This window comes from Bombus huntii, chromosome 5, assembly GCF_024542735.1.
Source record: "Bombus huntii isolate Logan2020A chromosome 5, iyBomHunt1.1, whole genome shotgun sequence".
NCBI classification, from domain to species: Eukaryota; Metazoa; Arthropoda; class Insecta; order Hymenoptera; family Apidae; genus Bombus; species Bombus huntii.
This window is the reverse complement of record NC_066242.1, coordinates 12,488,992-12,507,668: the sequence shown is the minus strand read 5'-3', so window position 1 is coordinate 12,507,668 and position 18,677 is coordinate 12,488,992. Positions and strand designations below refer to the sequence as shown.

At 27.6% G+C, this 18,677-nt stretch overlaps 8 protein-coding genes across 12 annotated transcripts; 4 read left to right on the top strand and 4 right to left on the bottom strand.

The window, feature by feature from the left end:
• Positions 1 to 6: 6 nt before the first annotated feature.
• Positions 7 to 1,799, top strand: LOC126865965 (heat shock factor protein 5-like). Its single transcript, XM_050618941.1, is given in 5 exon segments — positions 7 to 649; positions 1,107 to 1,206; positions 1,409 to 1,448; positions 1,450 to 1,536; positions 1,538 to 1,799. Coding segments are annotated over 5 exon segments (708 nt in total). The 5' UTR covers positions 7 to 199; the 3' UTR covers positions 1,569 to 1,799.
• LOC126865958 (GPN-loop GTPase 1) lies at positions 1,689 to 4,282 on the bottom strand. Of its 2 annotated transcripts, none has more exons than XM_050618931.1 (5): positions 4,271 to 4,282; positions 3,018 to 3,344; positions 2,587 to 2,951; positions 2,277 to 2,506; positions 1,689 to 2,159 (listed from the first exon to the last, which is right to left on the bottom strand). In XM_050618931.1, exons 2-5 carry the CDS (start codon positions 3,256 to 3,258, stop codon positions 1,820 to 1,822), a joined length of 1,176 nt encoding a protein of 391 aa, XP_050474888.1. In that variant the 5' UTR covers positions 3,259 to 3,344; positions 4,271 to 4,282; the 3' UTR covers positions 1,689 to 1,819. The 2 variants fall into 2 exon arrangements, with proteins under 2 accessions (XP_050474888.1, XP_050474887.1); XM_050618930.1 differs by lacking the exon at positions 4,271 to 4,282 and adding an exon at positions 3,416 to 3,615.
• Positions 4,063 to 5,610, bottom strand: LOC126865963 (replication protein A 32 kDa subunit-like). Of its 2 annotated transcripts, XM_050618939.1 has the most exons (3): positions 5,449 to 5,610; positions 4,974 to 5,197; positions 4,063 to 4,813 (listed from the first exon to the last, which is right to left on the bottom strand). In XM_050618939.1, exons 2-3 carry the CDS (start codon positions 5,095 to 5,097, stop codon positions 4,356 to 4,358), a joined length of 582 nt encoding a protein of 193 aa, XP_050474896.1. In that variant the 5' UTR covers positions 5,098 to 5,197; positions 5,449 to 5,610; the 3' UTR covers positions 4,063 to 4,355. The 2 variants fall into 2 exon arrangements, with proteins under 2 accessions (XP_050474896.1, XP_050474895.1); XM_050618938.1 differs by lacking the exon at positions 5,449 to 5,610 and having other exon boundaries at positions 4,974 to 5,442.
• A 309-nt stretch (positions 5,611 to 5,919) lies between these two features.
• LOC126865954 (N-alpha-acetyltransferase 25, NatB auxiliary subunit) lies at positions 5,920 to 10,254 on the bottom strand. The gene is made up of 10 exons (XM_050618925.1): positions 10,065 to 10,254; positions 9,715 to 9,939; positions 9,352 to 9,605; positions 9,041 to 9,264; positions 8,655 to 8,964; positions 8,260 to 8,564; positions 7,918 to 8,176; positions 7,595 to 7,840; positions 6,909 to 7,517; positions 5,920 to 6,827 (listed from the first exon to the last, which is right to left on the bottom strand). The coding sequence occupies exons 1-10, from the start codon at positions 10,123 to 10,125 to the stop codon at positions 6,603 to 6,605; spliced, it is 2,718 nt and encodes a 905-aa protein (XP_050474882.1). The 5' UTR covers positions 10,126 to 10,254; the 3' UTR covers positions 5,920 to 6,602.
• A 786-nt stretch (positions 10,255 to 11,040) lies between these two features.
• On the top strand, positions 11,041 to 12,471 carry LOC126865962 (replication protein A 32 kDa subunit-like). Of its 2 annotated transcripts, XM_050618937.1 has the most exons (3): positions 11,042 to 11,225; positions 11,360 to 11,602; positions 11,684 to 12,471. In XM_050618937.1, exons 2-3 carry the CDS (start codon positions 11,458 to 11,460, stop codon positions 12,166 to 12,168), a joined length of 630 nt encoding a protein of 209 aa, XP_050474894.1. In that variant the 5' UTR covers positions 11,042 to 11,225; positions 11,360 to 11,457; the 3' UTR covers positions 12,169 to 12,471. The 2 variants fall into 2 exon arrangements, with proteins under 2 accessions (XP_050474893.1, XP_050474894.1); XM_050618936.1 differs by having other exon boundaries at positions 11,041 to 11,602.
• Positions 11,940 to 14,025, top strand: LOC126865961 (GPN-loop GTPase 3). Its single transcript, XM_050618935.1, has 4 exons — positions 11,940 to 12,083; positions 12,745 to 12,884; positions 13,102 to 13,298; positions 13,386 to 14,025. Exons 2-4 carry the CDS (start codon positions 12,840 to 12,842, stop codon positions 13,987 to 13,989), a joined length of 846 nt encoding a protein of 281 aa, XP_050474892.1. The 5' UTR covers positions 11,940 to 12,083; positions 12,745 to 12,839; the 3' UTR covers positions 13,990 to 14,025.
• A 45-nt stretch (positions 14,026 to 14,070) lies between these two features.
• Positions 14,071 to 17,012, bottom strand: LOC126865956 (PHD finger protein 12). Of its 2 annotated transcripts, XM_050618926.1 has the most exons (6): positions 16,886 to 17,012; positions 16,461 to 16,701; positions 16,137 to 16,336; positions 15,721 to 15,995; positions 14,632 to 15,650; positions 14,071 to 14,539 (listed from the first exon to the last, which is right to left on the bottom strand). In XM_050618926.1, exons 2-6 carry the CDS (start codon positions 16,506 to 16,508, stop codon positions 14,165 to 14,167), a joined length of 1,917 nt encoding a protein of 638 aa, XP_050474883.1. In that variant the 5' UTR covers positions 16,509 to 16,701; positions 16,886 to 17,012; the 3' UTR covers positions 14,071 to 14,164. The 2 variants fall into 2 exon arrangements, with proteins under 2 accessions (XP_050474883.1, XP_050474884.1); XM_050618927.1 differs by lacking the exon at positions 16,886 to 17,012 and having other exon boundaries at positions 16,461 to 16,852.
• Positions 17,013 to 17,296: 284 nt separating this feature from the next.
• Positions 17,297 to 18,412, top strand: LOC126865964 (39S ribosomal protein L18, mitochondrial). Its single transcript, XM_050618940.1, has 3 exons — positions 17,297 to 17,674; positions 17,777 to 17,890; positions 18,100 to 18,412. The coding sequence occupies exons 1-3, from the start codon at positions 17,499 to 17,501 to the stop codon at positions 18,335 to 18,337; spliced, it is 528 nt and encodes a 175-aa protein (XP_050474897.1). The 5' UTR covers positions 17,297 to 17,498; the 3' UTR covers positions 18,338 to 18,412.
• The last annotated feature ends 265 nt before the right edge of the window (positions 18,413 to 18,677 follow it).

Sequence of the window (18,677 nt, the reverse complement as noted above, 5' to 3'; positions counted from 1 at the left end):
TTTAATATTTCAAGCTCGCGCCAAGAGATTAAAATAGTTCAGACGATTCCAAAAGAAGAAATATTGTTGCTGTGATACGATAGTATTTTGTTTGCAAAAGATAATCGATCGGATTCGAGAAAGAGAAGAGAGAAATTTGCAGTGTTTAGTTTCGTTCTGCGTTCTATAGACGACTATAAACGCTACTTTCGAATCGAACATGTACGACGATTGCATATTTCTTTCGTTGCGATTTCCGCAAAAACTATGGCGTATAGTGAACGAATGCAAAAGTGGTGCCATTCGTTGGAGCCTTAATGGTAATACGATTCTTCTTGATTACAAGAAATTTCAAGAACAGTATCTCGACGCGGGTAATTCCATCTTCAAAACGAAAAACATTACGAGCTTTATCAGGCAGCTGAATCTGTACGGCTTCCGGAAAGTGACGTCACATAATAGAGATCCAATTTGTAATTCTCACAATCCGGACGTTCATGAATTTTTGCATGAAAATTTTCGTACTGGAAGGCCCGATCTCTTGTCAAGAGTATACAGGAAAACTGCCGGAAAAATGAGACACTGTCGACGGCTTAATGCAAAATGTGCCGCGGAACAGAATTTTTTAAGCAAGGACTCCGATCATGTATCGCGTTTACACATGTGCCGGGTAAATAAAAATAGGAAATACTTTGTTTTCCTTGATAAATTAAATTAATTGAAAAATGATTCTTCTTCTTTTTTTTCTTCAGTGACAAAAATAATATTGGCATCAACTAGCTTTCCTTATAAAATCCTGTATAAATTACATGTAAAAAGCATGACTTTTATAGAATTTTTTTGTAAAATGTTTCTTTCAAGTTTGAAGTTTAAATACATATGCATATTCTATATCCTATCCTAAATCCTCTTAAAAATTTTATATCTAAGATATACCTATTTAATAAGATTTTAATAAAAATTGAAACTTGTGTAATTTTCTTTAAATAAATTAATTTAAAAATCATTATTTTGAAAGAAGATATTTTTAATCAACTACCCTAAAATCTTGGCTATATTCAACAGAAAAAATTACAAAAAATTGTAATTGTAATTTTTGTATTTCACAAGATTTTGATTGTTTCCAGTTGGCGTTAACGAAAGCGCTAGAACAAATATCGCGAGAATACCAGCAAAAGCAAAATCGTATATTAAAAGATGAAAGTACTTTAAATTCCCCTGAAAAAGGTAGTGTAATCTAAGTCTTTATGAATCAAACATATTTATTTATTTATTTCATTGTTTGTATATTTATTTAATTGCTCCGCGGCTCACTTGAAAACATCCTTAAATTTAATAGTGTTGAAAAATATCATTAAAAGAAATTTGTTAACCAGTATAAAATACAGAATTTCTATTAAAAATTAATCTTAACATAATAAAATTTCAGTATTGAATAGTTTATATACGCCACAAAACCATGAACCCACCTATAGATTGGATTACAAAAAATTCGGTACCAATTTCTTCAAAAAAGGATAACTCAAATGACACACAACTTGCTTCCAGTGTTTATGTTGTGGACAAATTTTTCTAAAACTATTAATTAAATATCCAAGGAAAAATATATTATTTTATACGTTATTTGAGCTTTCTGCATTATCAGTATTATTATAATATTTAAGTATTCATAGGACAATTGCCATTTAGAAAATAAATAATATGTAAAATAACATTTTCCATTAAATATGTAATTATAAAATGTAAACTTCAAAATATAATATCTTTATATTAAACGTACAATTTATTTGTTAATAACAGAATTTATTTTTTAATGTTTTTACAAACATTTCTTCTTAGGCTATGTATCACTACTTGTTGTAGGTTGATCAGTTATATGTTTCTTTTGTTGCATTTTATGTCTATTTAAAAAACTTTTGAAGGACTCTGCTTCCTTTCTTTCTTCTTCATCTTCTTCGTTTTTAAATGGATTTTCCACACCTTCTTCATCTTCACTTGATTCATTACCAGCGTGTTTTAAATATATATCTGAAATTTCTCTTCCACTATTAACTGTTGTTATTAATGGCATATTTTCTCCTGTAGCTTCCTGAGTTGCTCTTTCAAGTTGTTCTTTCTCTGCCTTTTGTCGCTGAGCATCTCGTTTAATCTTCATTCTCTTCCAAGCTTTCTTATATTCTCTTTAACGGAAAATTTACTTTTTGCATTTCATAACATATTGTATAAATATTATATTAATTAATGATATTAATAATAATATTTTTTATAAATACTATTGATATATGAACTTCATTTACCTTTCATATTCTTCTTCTGCATCTTTAATAAGTTCAAGAAACTTAGTAATACCAGCTCCTGTTGCAGCAGAAACTCCACAGCTACGTAAATGACAATAAAATTCATCAAGTGTAAGAGCCATACTACGTGTTAAGTTACTAATATAACTCGTTTCTGAATCCAAAGCTTCCTGGAATGCTTCAAAATCTTGCATCCAGTCTACTGCATAACTATGTTCGATGATATCAATCTTAAAACATATATACATAGAATTATATCATTAGATTAATTACTAGATAACACAATAATATTAGGTACTTTAACAATTACCTTATTCATAGCAACAATAAATGGTAATTTAGTTTTATAAAGTATAGAACATGCATAAAGCATGTTAGACATGAATGTTACAGGATTAACGCTTCTTACAGTATCTAATATATACACTATAATCGTTGGAAATTCAGATGCTAAAGCTTCTGTTATGATTGTCCCACTTGCTGACCATGTAAAAACTTCTATTTGCCCAGGAGTATCCAAAATTACATATTCATGCTCTTTGCCTCCTTTATCAATAAGTTCTATAACTTGATCAAATTTTGTAGAAAAAAGATTTAGGGCAGTAACAATACCACCATTTGGTCCTAAACTATACTGTTTCATCACTTCCTTATAATTGACAGTATCTCTAATATCTAAAACATTAAGAATTTATTAAAACATATTTGTAATGAAAAAACAGTAATAATATAATATATTACCTATGTTAGCAGGATAAGGAACTTCTCTACATGCAGGATCTAAATTTATTACATAAGGTTTTCCTGTTTTGTATAATACTGAAACAAGTCTTTGTACAAATGTGGTTTTGCCAGACCCAGCCATTCCAAGGATGATGATACATGTTGGTTTCTTCTCCTTCTTACTTATTTGAGCAGATACATCAGATTGAGTAGAAATATTTCCGTCAGCAGATTCAGAAATATCCATAGATTCAGACATATTGAATTTCGTAAATATTTTTGAAAACTTATTATTGAATAATTAAAGAATATCAAATCTGCATATTTATATTGTAGCAAATTAATCTAAAAGAAATCATTTCAATAATTCGTATTTAATAACCTAACTGAAATTTTGTAAACACAATGTAACTCACATATTAATTTTTATACTAATATAAATTACAAGTGAATTATAAAGTTCTTTTAATAAACTTTTTAATCATAGCTCAATGTATAAAAAGAGTTTTCAAATTTCCTTCAGAATACTTTACTCTGTTAAAAACAAACATAAACAGAGTTAAATCTTTATGCACGTATGATGATAGAATGTCAACTACGTTTTGTCCTATCGTTCTATACAAAATGCGCATGTGCAAATACTATTTTCATAGAAATAACTAAAGATGACTTACAGATACTTTGCAAAGCTTGTGGTAATCACATACTTAGTAATATCATACATTGAGACATAATTCGTAGATTTAAAAGTGATTTGAAATTCTTAGCAAAACGATATATAGATAAAATTAAAAAAATATGTTAAATAATACTTGAAATTTTAAGAATGGATTGTTGTAACATTTTTTTATTAAATGTTGAATATAACATAATATTGCCTTACTAATTAAGCGTGCGAGTGGGGACTAAATCTTGTCAATTAACAAGGAGTTTCCACGGTATGATTTTGAATCAACTAACAGAAAAATCGTCCTGTATAATAATATAATATGATATAACTGTTTATTTTTAAAAAATAATATTTGTACGTATGTTTAGAACAATTATTCGTAATTGTTATCAATTACACAAAACATTAATTCAAATTTATTTCTTAATATTACGTCTATGTAATACAAAAATCTCTATACAATATTAAAATATTTGTACGTGTATTTAGAACAATTATTCGTAATTGTTATCAATTACACAAAACATTAATTCAAATTTATTTCTTAATATTACGTCTATGTAATACAAAAATCTCTATACAATAATTATATAGAATGTACATATTAATTTTTCAACAGGTTTAGATAACTTTAGATCTTTCTTAAATTAGGTTTGAGCAACAAAATTCTGTATCTGCTTGCATAATTATGTTGTCTTAAAGTGATCATCTGTAAAAGTAGTATAAATATGTCCTTCACTTGTAAGAAAGTCAATTATCTCATCAACTGTTGATAACATATTCTTTGGCACACGGTTCTTGAGAGTCTTTCTTTCTATTCCATTTTCGCTATCATTTTCTGCTTGAATGACCCTATAGACTATAGTTTGTTCTTTAGTCAACCCAAGGTTATCATCTAGCATAGGGACATCAGAACTTTTATCTTCATTATTAGAAGTCTTTTGAATCTTTAATGTTACATAGGTCACTTCCAATAAATGATTAGTTAATTCATTCAAGGTAGTCAAAGGCCAAATCTTTAAAATTAATATATGTTTGATTACAGTTTGTTCTCTTATGTATCCAAATACTCGTACATAGGTATTTAAATTAATTATTGATTCTGACTTTCCCACTGCCAACCATTGGAAACATGTAATATGACCTGTAATTAATCAATTAATATATTAATTTTATCATATTTCTTCAAAAATTTATTTGATCTAATAAATAAAAAATAATTATATACTAACATAAAAAATTATATTAATAATAACAATTTATCTCTAGAATTACATAAATTTCAAAATATTCCTGTTTGATACCTGTTTCATCTTCAATTTCATATGTCACTTTTGTGCTACTCTTCTCTACATGGTGTATAATTCCTACAAGAGTAATAATACTACCTTCCAAATTGTCATTAAGTTGTGTTAACTGTTGAATCATAACAGGAATTATTTTCTTGATTCTTTTACCAGTTTTTTTATTTCCGTCACTTTGATCCTGACTATCATTCAAAAATCCTCCTGATGCACTCACAATAGTACTGTCCAGGTTAGACCACATTGTCAATACGTAGTACAGAGTAAATTATTACGAAAAAATTTTCGTTACAACGCGTGGTATAAATATTATATGAAATCTAATTCAATAATATATGAAATATATGTTTTCAAACTTAAACTGCGTGTTCGCCGATTGACAAGTTCAAACACATTAATGAATACTGAATGTTGTTGCATGCTCATAGAGTGCTTAATGTCATAGACACAGGCATATATTTACACACATACTAACCGTTTAATATAAGATATATAACTGAAGATAAAACGACTGATAAGAAATTAACTTATATGAAAGATAAGTCGAAAATATATATAGAATATACAATATAGAAACTCTCCCTACAGAAACAGATCCTTCACAAAATTGTACCAATCTGACAATAATCTTATCAATATGAGTAACAGCCAATATAGCCTTTTAAAATATATAAATATAATTTCTTAATACACACATCTTTATTATAGTTTGCTAATATATTAATGACTAATAATTTTATAATGTTCTTGTTTAAACAAAAATATCTCTGATTTAGATAAAGACAATTAATGTCTAAATATAATTAATTAAGATCTATATTAGCTGATATTAGCTAATTAAAATCACTTAAATATATAAATAAATACAATTTTTTTCGTTTCATATAAAGTTATCCAATTTATTAATTTCATACAGCTCAATCAAGTAATTACTTAAATTACATGATTAACAAGTAATAAATTTATTCATATACAATTGAAGAAGCAAAATACAAATAAAAAACTTTGATATTAGGGAAAAACTATTTTACTCTAGAGTAACATCTTTTTAAATTAGTTAATTTCAACTTTATGATATTTTTCACATATAAGAATTTATACACACCTCTATGTAAACACGTACTTAATATATATAAGTTAAAAATTTATATGAAAATAATAAACAATTGCATTTTAATTTCAATAACTTCTAAAACAATAAAAAAATTATACACCAATTTTTAAATGATTATAAATAAAGATAATGGTAACCAATTAGAAAACACTTCAATATTCTGTTATCCAAGGATAACAGAATTTAAATTTAACCAAGTTTTATTAATTTAATGTTTTTTTGTCAAATATACTGTTTACTTATTTTAAAAATACATAATTTACATAAGACGGCAGTGTATTCCACATCAACATGAATATATCAAAATTTGTGCTGATGAAATATTTCTAAATTAATAATTCTTTATGAATTTAGTGCGAAATTAAAACAATTTGAAGAGTTGATTTCCAATAAACAATTCAGTCGGTATTTATAATTGATTAAGTCTAATAACTATGTACACAATAAATGAACTGGTTTTAGAAATCAATGAATAGCTGGATGGATATTCTTTGTACAAGAATTTTCTTACAATTTCAGCTTTTTAAACTGCTTAGAAGTTTTAGTGTACTTTGAACTCGAGATTTTAATGATCTGCAACTTTGTCCTAAACTATCTTGACCATATTTAATTATTAAAGCACACAAATCTTCTTCGTCGTTACTCAGCCCAGTATGTAACTGGTATTTTTCAAATTCTGTTAGTACCGAATCTAAATTTTGAATCCTCTCTTCAAGTACCATTACTATTTCTTTCCAACTCTATAACACAGTAAACAAACAAATGAAAACATTGCTTAAATTAGAGTAAACAGCTAATATCAATTCATTCGATTAACTTACATGATCATTATCATTTAATGAAATAGATGTTATTTGTTTATTACATTTTTTCTTATTCTTCTTTTGCGAAGTCTTAGGTTGTAATTGTGTTGCACGCAGAGTACATATGGCACTAATAATTGCGAGAGTTTCGCTACACGTTGACGCTCTCAGTAAAAAATGCTTGAAAGACATTGGAATTCTCTTCTCAGGGATATCTATTGTCTGGAGGCATGGTGAAACTCGCAACATCTGAATACATTCAAAATCAGGATAACGTGACTGAGCAAGCGATTCTGCAAGTCGGGCGATTGTCTTCAATTGTTCGGAGTAATGAGCTTCGCATAACCTTTCGACTGCATCCATAGGAACTAACATTTTACATGATCTATTCTTTCTCCCCTCTAATTCAAATTTTTGAAGAATCGAAGGAATTTGTTCATTATCCAGCTGTTTCAGTTCATTAGAAAATCGAATAAGAAGAGAGGAACTGTCAGGTGCTATACATGCTGCTAAAATTTTTAATATTAAATCTCGCACTGCTAGTAATCTTAACATACATATGCGTGTTTCTTCTTGCATTCTAATATCCTCTCCGTTTTCCGTAAGTGGTTCCCATCCAGGAACAACCTGTTTAAGTAAAGAATTGCATCAATTCTTTTAAATTTTAAGTTTTCTTTTTTAATATGTTATGGATATAGGATTACCTCCAAATCACGATTATCTCGTAAAGAATTCAATCGAACAGAATCCTCGATTAGTTGTATATCCATATTATCTAAAGCAGAAATTAAAGATGTGGAACTACTGCACCAACCTAATTCCAAAAGCATCTTATCTACAGTAGTCATAACAAAGTGAAAAGAATTTTCCAAACGTTCTTTTAACTCCACAAATTCTTGAATCTTTACAAAACTTCCATATTTATAGGCAAACGTTAAATGATCTGCGCTCTAATCACATATTATAATTGAATTAGATAGAATTTTACTTATTGATTAAAAGAATTTTATAATATATAAATACATACATCTTTGTAATTTGCAATAAAAAATTTAGTAGTATGATCTAAAGTTATGGTAGCTAATGTAAGATGGCCAAGTGGAGCAAGTAATGGTGCATGTAAATAACCCAATGAATCTAACTGAATATGTTTAACATCCAACAATGTAAAAACATGATCAGCTGCACCTACTAGTCCTGCTTCCAAATAAATTCGTATTAGTAGAATTTTTATATAAAAATTAGCCGGACTTGATAATAAACCACGTTCTAATAATTCCATTGCCCTATAAATATATATTATTATTTTTATTAGATACTAAATTTTTTCCATAAATACTTTTTTTACTTAAAAATATAAAATAATTACCTATAAAGATACGCTGCATCATTTGTATTGCACCATAATTCATGCAATAAGTGCGTTGCTAGAAGAATATAAGAATCTGCTGGACAAAAGTCTGTTGGTAATCTATCTTCGATTGGACATAATTCATTACCCTTCTTATATAATTTACATAATCGTTCTACCAATTGTTTTTGCTTATTTATATCAATATTTGGAGGATGATGAAAACCACAAATACGACGCAATTGTTCTAAATGAATGTGTCTCTGCAATTGCTTCAAATTAGTTGGGAATCCATCAGGTTTGACACCGACACTTTCTTCTATCTAAAAACATAACAGTATTCGGAATAAAATATCATACAAATGAATTGTTACTTTTATCTGAATGATACAGTTTGCTATCTTATTACTTACCTTTTGAATCAACTGTTGCTTGCCCATAGGTGTTAATAAATGTAAGTATAAACGTAAATCCCCAACTACACAACTTTTTTCTCCAAATTGTGAAAAATACTGATACATTAAGTCAATTGGTTCGGTAACATTTTCAATAATTTCACCATTCTGAGTAAGCTTTAATAATTCAAATTTTGCAAGGTAAGGAGCTCTACATGTTTTCTCTAATGTGGTTATGATCTTATTAAGGAAATTTAAACATTCTTCTGGCTTTTGAAATTTAAGAGCAGCAAGAAGATAGTCTTGGTAATATGCCCAATTGTCAACACTATTTATAATACACAAGTAGTATAAAACATTAGAACATTATTACTTAAAGTTCACATACACTACATTACACTCACTTTTCACTGATGAGTTGCTTATATGCATTAACTGCTTCAGAAAAACGTTCCAATCTTAATAAAAGTGCTGCTCTGTGTTGTGAAACAGACGAAAGATGTGAAGCTAATGGCCCTGATAAAACATTTAACATTTCTTCATTTTTACCTTGAAGTTCTAATATCATTAAGTAAAGTTGCACTTCTTGTTCTGCTTCCATTTTTCCTTCTTTGATTAATTTTAATACCTAATTTTTATTAAAATAATGTAAAAGCTACCAATAAAACAATTTATACTTTGTCTTACTAGAATAATTTTACATTAATCCACAAACCATTCTTTCTGCTAAAGGTAAAGTAACTCCTTTTGCTAACTTTTCATCTGAATGTAGAGCTTGCATAACTATACTCATCACAGCCCAGAAGTAGTAAGGATTTTTTGGTTTTAGTTTATATAAGGCAAGTGCTGTTTGTTGTTGTTTTTTATAATCTCCAAGACGAACATAGGACATAAAGAGATGTGTTAATAATTCTTCATTGCCAGGATCTACTTTAACTGCAGCTTCGTACACTTCGCTAATTTTATCAGCTGTAAATAAATTCAATACCATGTTCAGTTCTTTCAATAATTTAATATATATGTAGCAATTACAATTACCGGTATGTGTAAGAAATAATAGAGTACAACTTGGACTTACGTTGGTGTCTTTCTCTATAGCAAATGCTCATGACCTGTAGAGTACAGTCCTCACAGGGAATCTCAGAACGTACTTTATCCATAATAATTTGAGATTCATTTTCTTTACCAAGTCGTAATAAAGCCAAAGCTTTGAGTACCCTAGCACATTGATTGCTTGGCTGTTTCTTAAGCACTTTATCTGCTTCTTGAAGAGCTTTCTTATTATTTCCGTTATCCAACCAATCTGAAATCCACAGTGCAAAAATGTTACATAACCTCGTTACCGGTCAAGTACTGAAAGCACGTTCTCTTATGACTTAAGAAATATAAATATTTACTCATTAATAATAATATTAACAATATACTTGCCATATATCGGACGTAAACGGCGCTCATTAACAATATTGTCCGCACGGGTCTTAGACGCCATGATATTTTTTGCAGTAATTTTAAATCAACAAACCAAAGTTTTCCTTCGTCCATGACATGTTCGTGTCATAAGGCACATTTGCATTGATTTTTTTTTACATATTGTGACTTCTTACGACTTTAAAAAAGATCAAAATTTAAAAAATAGGTATATTTTTAGATTTCAGAGATTATAATAAAGAAATAAATATTTTCAAATTCATACAAAATGTTTTTTCTCATATCAATATTAAATAAAGAACTAGAAGCAAATAATTCAATGGAACTAATTGTTTTATTAATTGTTAAATTTTATTATAAATAATTAATAATTAAAAATAAATAAATAATTAATCCAACTTTTACTTTACAATATGATAATTATATAAAATGAAAAATTCAAGTTAAAATTCTCAAATACCATATAGAGAAAAACCACCTTTGGTATACTCAAAGATAGTAAACGTACATAATTTTATTTTGAGGACATACTCATTTTTATTTCAATTAATGACAAAAATTATGAAATTATAGTCGTCAAATCTAATATTAAAATAAAAATGATTAAAATATTATTACATATATACATAAAAGATAAAATTCGCGCCAGAAATATTCGTGTTGCGCTATTGCGTGAATTTGCTTTTGGTAAGATAATGTGAAATTGCTTTCAGAGATTATATCTAGAAAAATTCTTAGAAATTAGAAAATAAAAAAGAGGAAAATTTAAACTGATTTATTGTACAATTATGTGTAAAATATATCGCTTATGTATGTATTATTATTGTTCTTCCGCAGATTACAGACTTCATAGAATTCATATATATCGTTTATTGTATATTGTATATTATTGTAGCACGATGCGTTTGTGAAGTTCTATAAACTATTATAAGTAATATATCATAGTATAAAATCGTAAATCGTGTAAGGTGCAATATATAGCCTGTTGAACGAAACGACGCAGTAAACGTAAACTCGAGTTTCAGTAATCGACAACCAATAGTTGCAACCGCACAATCAAATTTATTTACGTTTACTGCCTTGTCTCGTTGAACAGACTATGTATACTTTCAGTTTTATTTCATTGCGAATCTAATCTATATGTATATATAATTTATGATTGTACGTTCGCGCGTAAATTTTATAACTTTAGTTATAATTTACTCTTGTCACATGTCGATACCTGTGAACGCAAAATTTTTAAAATTTATCATTCTGTAAAAATAATCAATTAAACATCGATATGTGGTCATCAGATTTGGATAGCAGTATAAATCCTCGAGGTGGATTTTTGGAAAGTTTCAACAAAACAGACGGAACAAAAGAGCGTAAAAAACAAACTATTGTTCCTGCTATGATAGGAAATTTACTTTCTTTTTCTTCCACTGACGAACCAAAATTATGGGAGATCCCGGCTCGTATGTTTATGATTGTTGGATTAGTACGCAATGTTGAAGAGACAACAACAAAAATATCATATGATATTGAAGATGAAACAGGTTTAATTTAATTAATGTTTATTCCTTTTTCTAAGTTTCTTTCTTCTTGGTTTTTAGTTTTCTCTGTATTTATATATTTAGGTACTATCACTGCACTCAAATGGTTAGAAATGGATAAAAAGACATCAGATACTACAATGCAAATAAATACATATGTTCGTATAGTTGGTTTTCTTAGAGAACAAACTGATAAGCGACATATTTTAATTTTACGAATGTGGCCACTACAAACCTTGAATGAATTAATAAATCATATTCTTGAAGTTACTTATGTTACACTGAAAGCTAGAATGATGGCAAAAGATGTTACAACATTAGAGAAAGAGCAAGACAATAAAAATGATCTAAATGGAGAAGCTGCTTATTATGGAATGTCAGAAGCACAAACTTTAGTTTATAAAATTATTCATGCACAAAATGATACTGAATCTGGTATTGAAAGAGATAAAATTAAAGAAAAAGTACCAAACTCACTTTCAGGGCAAGTAGATGAAATTTTAGATTTTTTATCTTCTGAAGGCCATATATATACAACAAGTTCAGATGATTATTTTAAAACAACTTAAACAATTAATATAAGTTGAAATTTTTGTCTATTTATCACAAATATCAAGGTCTTTTGTTCAATTCATATCATATCATATCAAAAGGATAGATATAATACAACAGTAGTAGTATATGTGCTATGTAAATGAATGTCATTTTTTTAAATTTTTCTATATATGCATCGATTTCAAAAAGCAGTATAAATTTTTTCATTTACTTTCACTCTTTGTAGGCTAATAAATGTTAATGTGAAAACTTCTTTTCATTAATGTATTATTTATAAGAACTTTTATTTTTAATATTCAATAAATTTCTTAACAATATACAGATTTTATGTACTTATTATAAAAACTGTAATAAATTATTTTTATTATATTTTACTGCAAAATTTCATAACTAATATTTTATAATGTCTAAATATAGTAATACGTGGAAAATTGATAATCTCTTTTCTTTTTCATTTATTTTTACCAAAATAACTGATAAAGTATAACTCATCTAATTATAAAAATTTTATTTCACTATAAGAATTACATTTGCGCAAACTGTGAAAATTCTAACCTAAACATTAACCTTTTATTACTCAAAATCATCAGGTTTGACAACCTCAAATAGTAGAATGTGATCACTTGCAACGGTTTGTGCATTTTGTTTAATTCGTATGATATTAATTTAAAAGCAAAAGAGCAAAATGAGATACGCGCAACTTGTGATGGGACCAGCCGGTAGCGGAAAGGTATTCTCTTTCTCTTTTAATAAAAGAATTTAATAAAAGAGTTTTAATAAAACTTATGAATGTAAAGTATAAGTAAACAAAAACGATGCGATTGAAATGTGCAATTAAATTAAAATGAACGCATAATTACATTAATATAAGTATTAAACAATACACACATATTTTTTATTAAATATGTATTATATTACACATTAATATTAATAATTTTTTTATATAGTCCACTTATTGTTCTACTATGCAACAACATGCAGCCAGTGAAAGACAAGTAATAGAAGTAGTAAATTTAGATCCAGCAGCAGAATATTTTGATTATGAACCTTTAGTTGATATAAGAGAATTAATTCAGTTAGATGATGCTATGGAAGATGATGAATTACGATTTGGACCTAATGGTGGTCTTGTATTTTGTATGGAGTAAGTTTATGAAATAAATTTTACTTTCTGTATAAAGATTATAGTGAAGTTAAACATTTTACATTTACAGTAAAATTTTATTTGTAGGTATTTAATAGAAAACTCATCATGGTTAGAGGAAAAATTAGGTGATGTGGATGATGATTATATCATCTTTGATTGTCCAGGACAAATAGAGCTATATACACATATGACAGTCATTCGTCAATTAATAACAATGTTGCAAAATCTCAATTTTCGCATATGTGGGGTATTTTTAATAGATAGTCAATTCATGGTTGATGGATCAAAGTTTTTGTCAGGTACAATGGCTGCACTTAGTGTGATGATTAATTTAGAATTACCACATATTAATATCCTTAGTAAAATGGATTTACTGTCAAAAAGTGCAAAAAACCAACTAGACAAATATTTAGAACCTGATCCATACAGTTTATTATCAGACATGGAGAAAGATTCTTGGAATAAAAAATACAGAAACCTCACTGAAGCAATAGGAAGGCTTATAGAGGACTACAGTTTGGTGCGTTTTTATCCATTAAATATAAAAGACGAAGAAAGTATGGCAGATATTAAACTGACGATTGACAATATTATTCAATATGGGGAGGATGCTGATGTTAAGATTAGAGATTTTGATGAACCTATTAATGACGACGATAAAGATGTAAACTATGATGCAAATACATGATAATAGCTTTACTCAATAAAATATTTTTATGAAATATTCTTTTGAAATTTACTTTCGAATGCCAATGAAATACAAACAAAATAAAATAAAAAGAATTCGTTTAATTAATTTAATTACCGTTAGCTTACGAAAATATCTGTACACGGAAATGATGGAATATTAACACTATAAGGATTCATCGTTCTAAATGTGCATTTATCGTATTAAATACAAACATTAGGCATCCAAATGCCAGTGTCGATCCGTGAGCAACAATAGCACTTCCTTCCCACCCTTCTTCTAAGTGATCTTTATTTTTTGTTTCAGACCTTGTCAAGTTACATTTACATAATACTCTTTTCTTCTCTATTTGTTTTTGAGTCAGAACCTTTTCTCTTATTATAGCCTTTACTGCTTCTGTTGTATCTTGTTCCTTAGTCAATAATTGGAATTTATCATCAGCTTCTTCTTTTATCTCTTCTACGACGCCTGTATAGTTACAAGAATATAGTACATTATCAACTACTGTTCCATATTCACTATAGTTTAATAATTCATAACGTTTGGTACTCTGTAAATAAAAGAATACAGATAGATAAAATAATACATCTCATAAGATATTTAATGAAAACAATACATATTGAAATCGTTATCCATTATTACCTCGTCGAAAAAAATAATAGCGTGTTTTGAAGATGTAAAGCTACAGTTACCATAATTAGATAAAACTAAATCACAATTTGGTCCACTTCCAATAGTAAGTGTTTTATGAACCATAAAAGTTGGTGGTTTAGGTTTGTGATTTAAAGAAAACAATGCCGCTCTGGCCCTTGTTTGGCAATTAATTATGTCATAATTTTCTCCATCTGGATCTAAAATTTGTTCTAATCGTTGTAATGCCAATGCTTCTAAAACTGGTCTTTCAAGTAACTGTATACCTTCTTTTACATCATAACCAAACTTCTCTGCATAATATTCAGTACTAATGTCATCATTACAACTACTTTCAGTTACATTTTCTTGTTCCACATTTTCCTCATATTTAATGCTACTTGTATCTTCTTGATTACTTTCACCCTTTATTTCATTGTTTTCTTCAATCTCCTTTTCTATTTCCATTGGTTCTTCCAATCTTTGCACTTTTGTATTTTCTTTTTCTACTTTAGGGAGTTTGTTATCATTATCTTCTACACCCTGCACTTTAATATTTTTACTCACTGGTCTTATGACAGCATCATGGTAAAATTGTACAGGATCTAATTCTGGTGGGTGTTCATAATGAAATTTTACAGAACAGGGTACCTTTACTCTTGTTCGACCTTCTAATTTTATCTTTGTTCGAAAAAGTGGATTTGCAGCACGCGCTTTACGTAAAAAATCTAATTTTACTGCATGTTGATCTATACGTTGATTGGCATATTTATCCCAAAGTTTAATACGTTCTGTCACTCTACACGAGGTTAATAAATTTTGATCTATGAAATGATTTGGATGATTAGGACACATCCATCTTCCAATTGGAAAAGCAGTGAGTGGTGGGTCTAAACAATCTTGATGAAAATATAATGGACAATAATCACATGCAATTAATGGTGCTTTTCTGCAGCTACGACCACATTCAAAGCACAAACGTGCTGGTAAAGGTACCATTAAATTATTATCTAAACAGTGACTTTTCCCTACTGAAAAAAAATCTTATAATTAATAATAAATTATGTAATAAATATCTATAAAAAATTAAATAATATATACCATTATTACTTCCACTTTGTTGTTTTCCTCTTCTACCTGAAACATAATCTACTTTATTACTACCAGGGAACATAATTGGTAATTGCAATTCTTTAGGCAATTCAAATTCTCTGGGATTAACTAAAGATGCTGCCAAAGCTAACACTTCTAATGCAGATTTTTTTTTATTCTTTTCATTTCCTTTAGTATCTAATAGATTTCTTTTTGATGCACATCGGCAAGCATAGCACAACCATTCTCCATTAGGAATATCTGCTGGATCCACTGCTGGATAACTGCAAATGATTATATATATAAAATTCAATTCATTTAAACAAAAAATTAGATTCAGTAAGCATTTTTATATTTAAAAATAATATTACTAAAGCCAGAAATATTGAATCTCATTTCTTTCATCTTGAAGTATCCAAACTCACTGGCATTGCAAATGGTATGATGCAGGGCATTTGTCACAACATATAAGTTCTCCTCCATCTCGACAGGCATCACAGATATCATGATTGTGACCACGTCCTCTTCTTTTAAAATACGGATGCTTTTTCTCTTCTTTGTCCTTTTTATTTTTTGCTGTTTTAGAATCTTCTGATACAGGTGGTGCTATAAGAGCTTGAATTTGCTAGCGACACAAAAATTAATTATATAAAAAAGAAATATTTAAAAAATTTAGATATGCATAAGAAAATTATTATGTATAATGTAATTTTTCATAGATAAACGAATTATATTTCATTCTTACTTACTGGCATTAAACCACCGATCATTGGAAAACCATATTCTACAGTACCCATTTTGAAAGTAATTTTTAATTCTTAATGTTATAAATTTTTCTTGTTTAGCGTAGCATTTGTTTAACTACGAATTATATATTTACTCTCCCTTTTCATTTTTCATATCTAAGTTGGTTATGTATAAAACTTAGAAAAACAAAATATTAGATTTATACACTTAATCCTTGCAAGATACTGTAGATTGTGCTGTCCCCTGTATAAGAATTCAAAATTTCAAAGCAAATTTATGTAAATTTCATGATATATTTATTACTTTATATTTCTTCCATACAAATATAAATATTTTATACATTCACATTCTTACATTATTATTCTTATATAATGATGCTTAAAATATGTAAAACTCAAGTATCTGTATTCTCTAATATATTTCTTACCGTGTACTGCTTATACTTTTTACTATATGCTTAAGAAATGTGTTTTTCTATATATGATTATATTCTTCTTATACTACATTCTTGTATAAACTATACTATATGTATATACATACTTCTTATTTCAAATTAAGAGAGGTGAAATTTATGAACCAACAAAATATAAAATGTTTTTAAATATATTTTAATTTTGTTTGTAATAAAATAAGAATATTAATAAATGTTATAATATTATGATACCATATTAATAAAAAAACATTAACTCTTTTAAATAATTAAATAGTATAAGAAAAAAATTCATTGAAATTGTACACATAGATTAAGTAACACCGAACTTTGTTAATTATCTTAAAATAGACTTTTTATTATTTTAATTGAATTAAACCCAAATATCATAACATGTAAATATTATGAAAAATATTGTCTATTGTGTTATTGATTATGTAGTATAGTTGAGCGAGGAGTTCACTGCCCAGCTTATATTCATTATTTGTGATTGTCAGGAAATATTTAAAGAATTTGAGGTTTAAACGAAAGATATACATACGTATACGATTTACTTGCATTTAAATAAACAAAATTATTAAAATATTTATAAATTACATAAAATTTCAAAATGCTTCGAATACCTACTAACACCTTAATTAAGAGACAAATACATGGAAATGCAGAAATAGTAAAAAATTGTAAAGAAATCAGGAATCGCAATCCACGAAATTTAGAACGTTTAAGAATCGCAAGGAAACCTATAGGATATGCTCTTGATAAACGTGAATGTGGATATTGGCATAAGTAAGATAATTACCATAACATAATTTTTTCTATTATAACCTTAATAGTATACTAAGTTTTAATACTGTATCTTTTTAACACTTGTGATCAAAATTTGGATAGGTTGGTTGTACATACCACTCAACGTCATGTTGTAGCAGAAATATGTCATTTTGAAAATGGTCCAGTTATCACAGTATCAAGTAAAGATTGGGGATTGAAAAAACAATTATATAGGTTTGTAGACACTATAAATACATGAAATAGAAATGCATTGATTTGAAATTTGAAATTGCAACTAGCAAAAGAAACGATGACAAAGATTTCTAGATTTTTTCTAGACTTACGTAGATTATTTGATCAACTTATGAAAAATTTTAAATAGTTAATAATTAAATACTTTTCAAAACTCAAAAACCAAATTAAAGTTATACAAATTATTTCAGCACAAATGACTGTATAGCATATAAGTTTGTGGGACGTATGCTTGCACAACGTTGCTTAGAAAGTGGTATATCTGAAATTTATTTGAATAAAACTTCTTTTGTTATTGGAAAGAAAGTACAATCACTCATCGATACACTGTTAGAAAGTGGAATTTGCTTACAAGAACCAGAGCAATATAAACACCCAAGACCTGGGACCATGAATTATCCAGAGAAGCCTTGGGAAACATATGAATAGTATTCAGTTATGTATAAATATTATATAAAAGTATATATATAGTACACAGCAATAAATATAAGTTGCATAAACTAACAGATTTTGAATTATGCATTTCGTCTATTATAAAGTAAAGTAAAAATAATAATAATTTTCAAATTTTGATCTTTTAAATTTTATTACAGATCTTTTAAAGTTAGGAAAATATTTGAGGAAGGATATTCAAAAACATGTTGTCTATTTTAGTATTATCTGTCTTTATTATTTAAGCATTTCTTTTAATTGGAATATGCAAATTTATACAGCATACATTATACAAAGATAGCAATAAATAATCATGTTAATATTAAATAAAATTTAA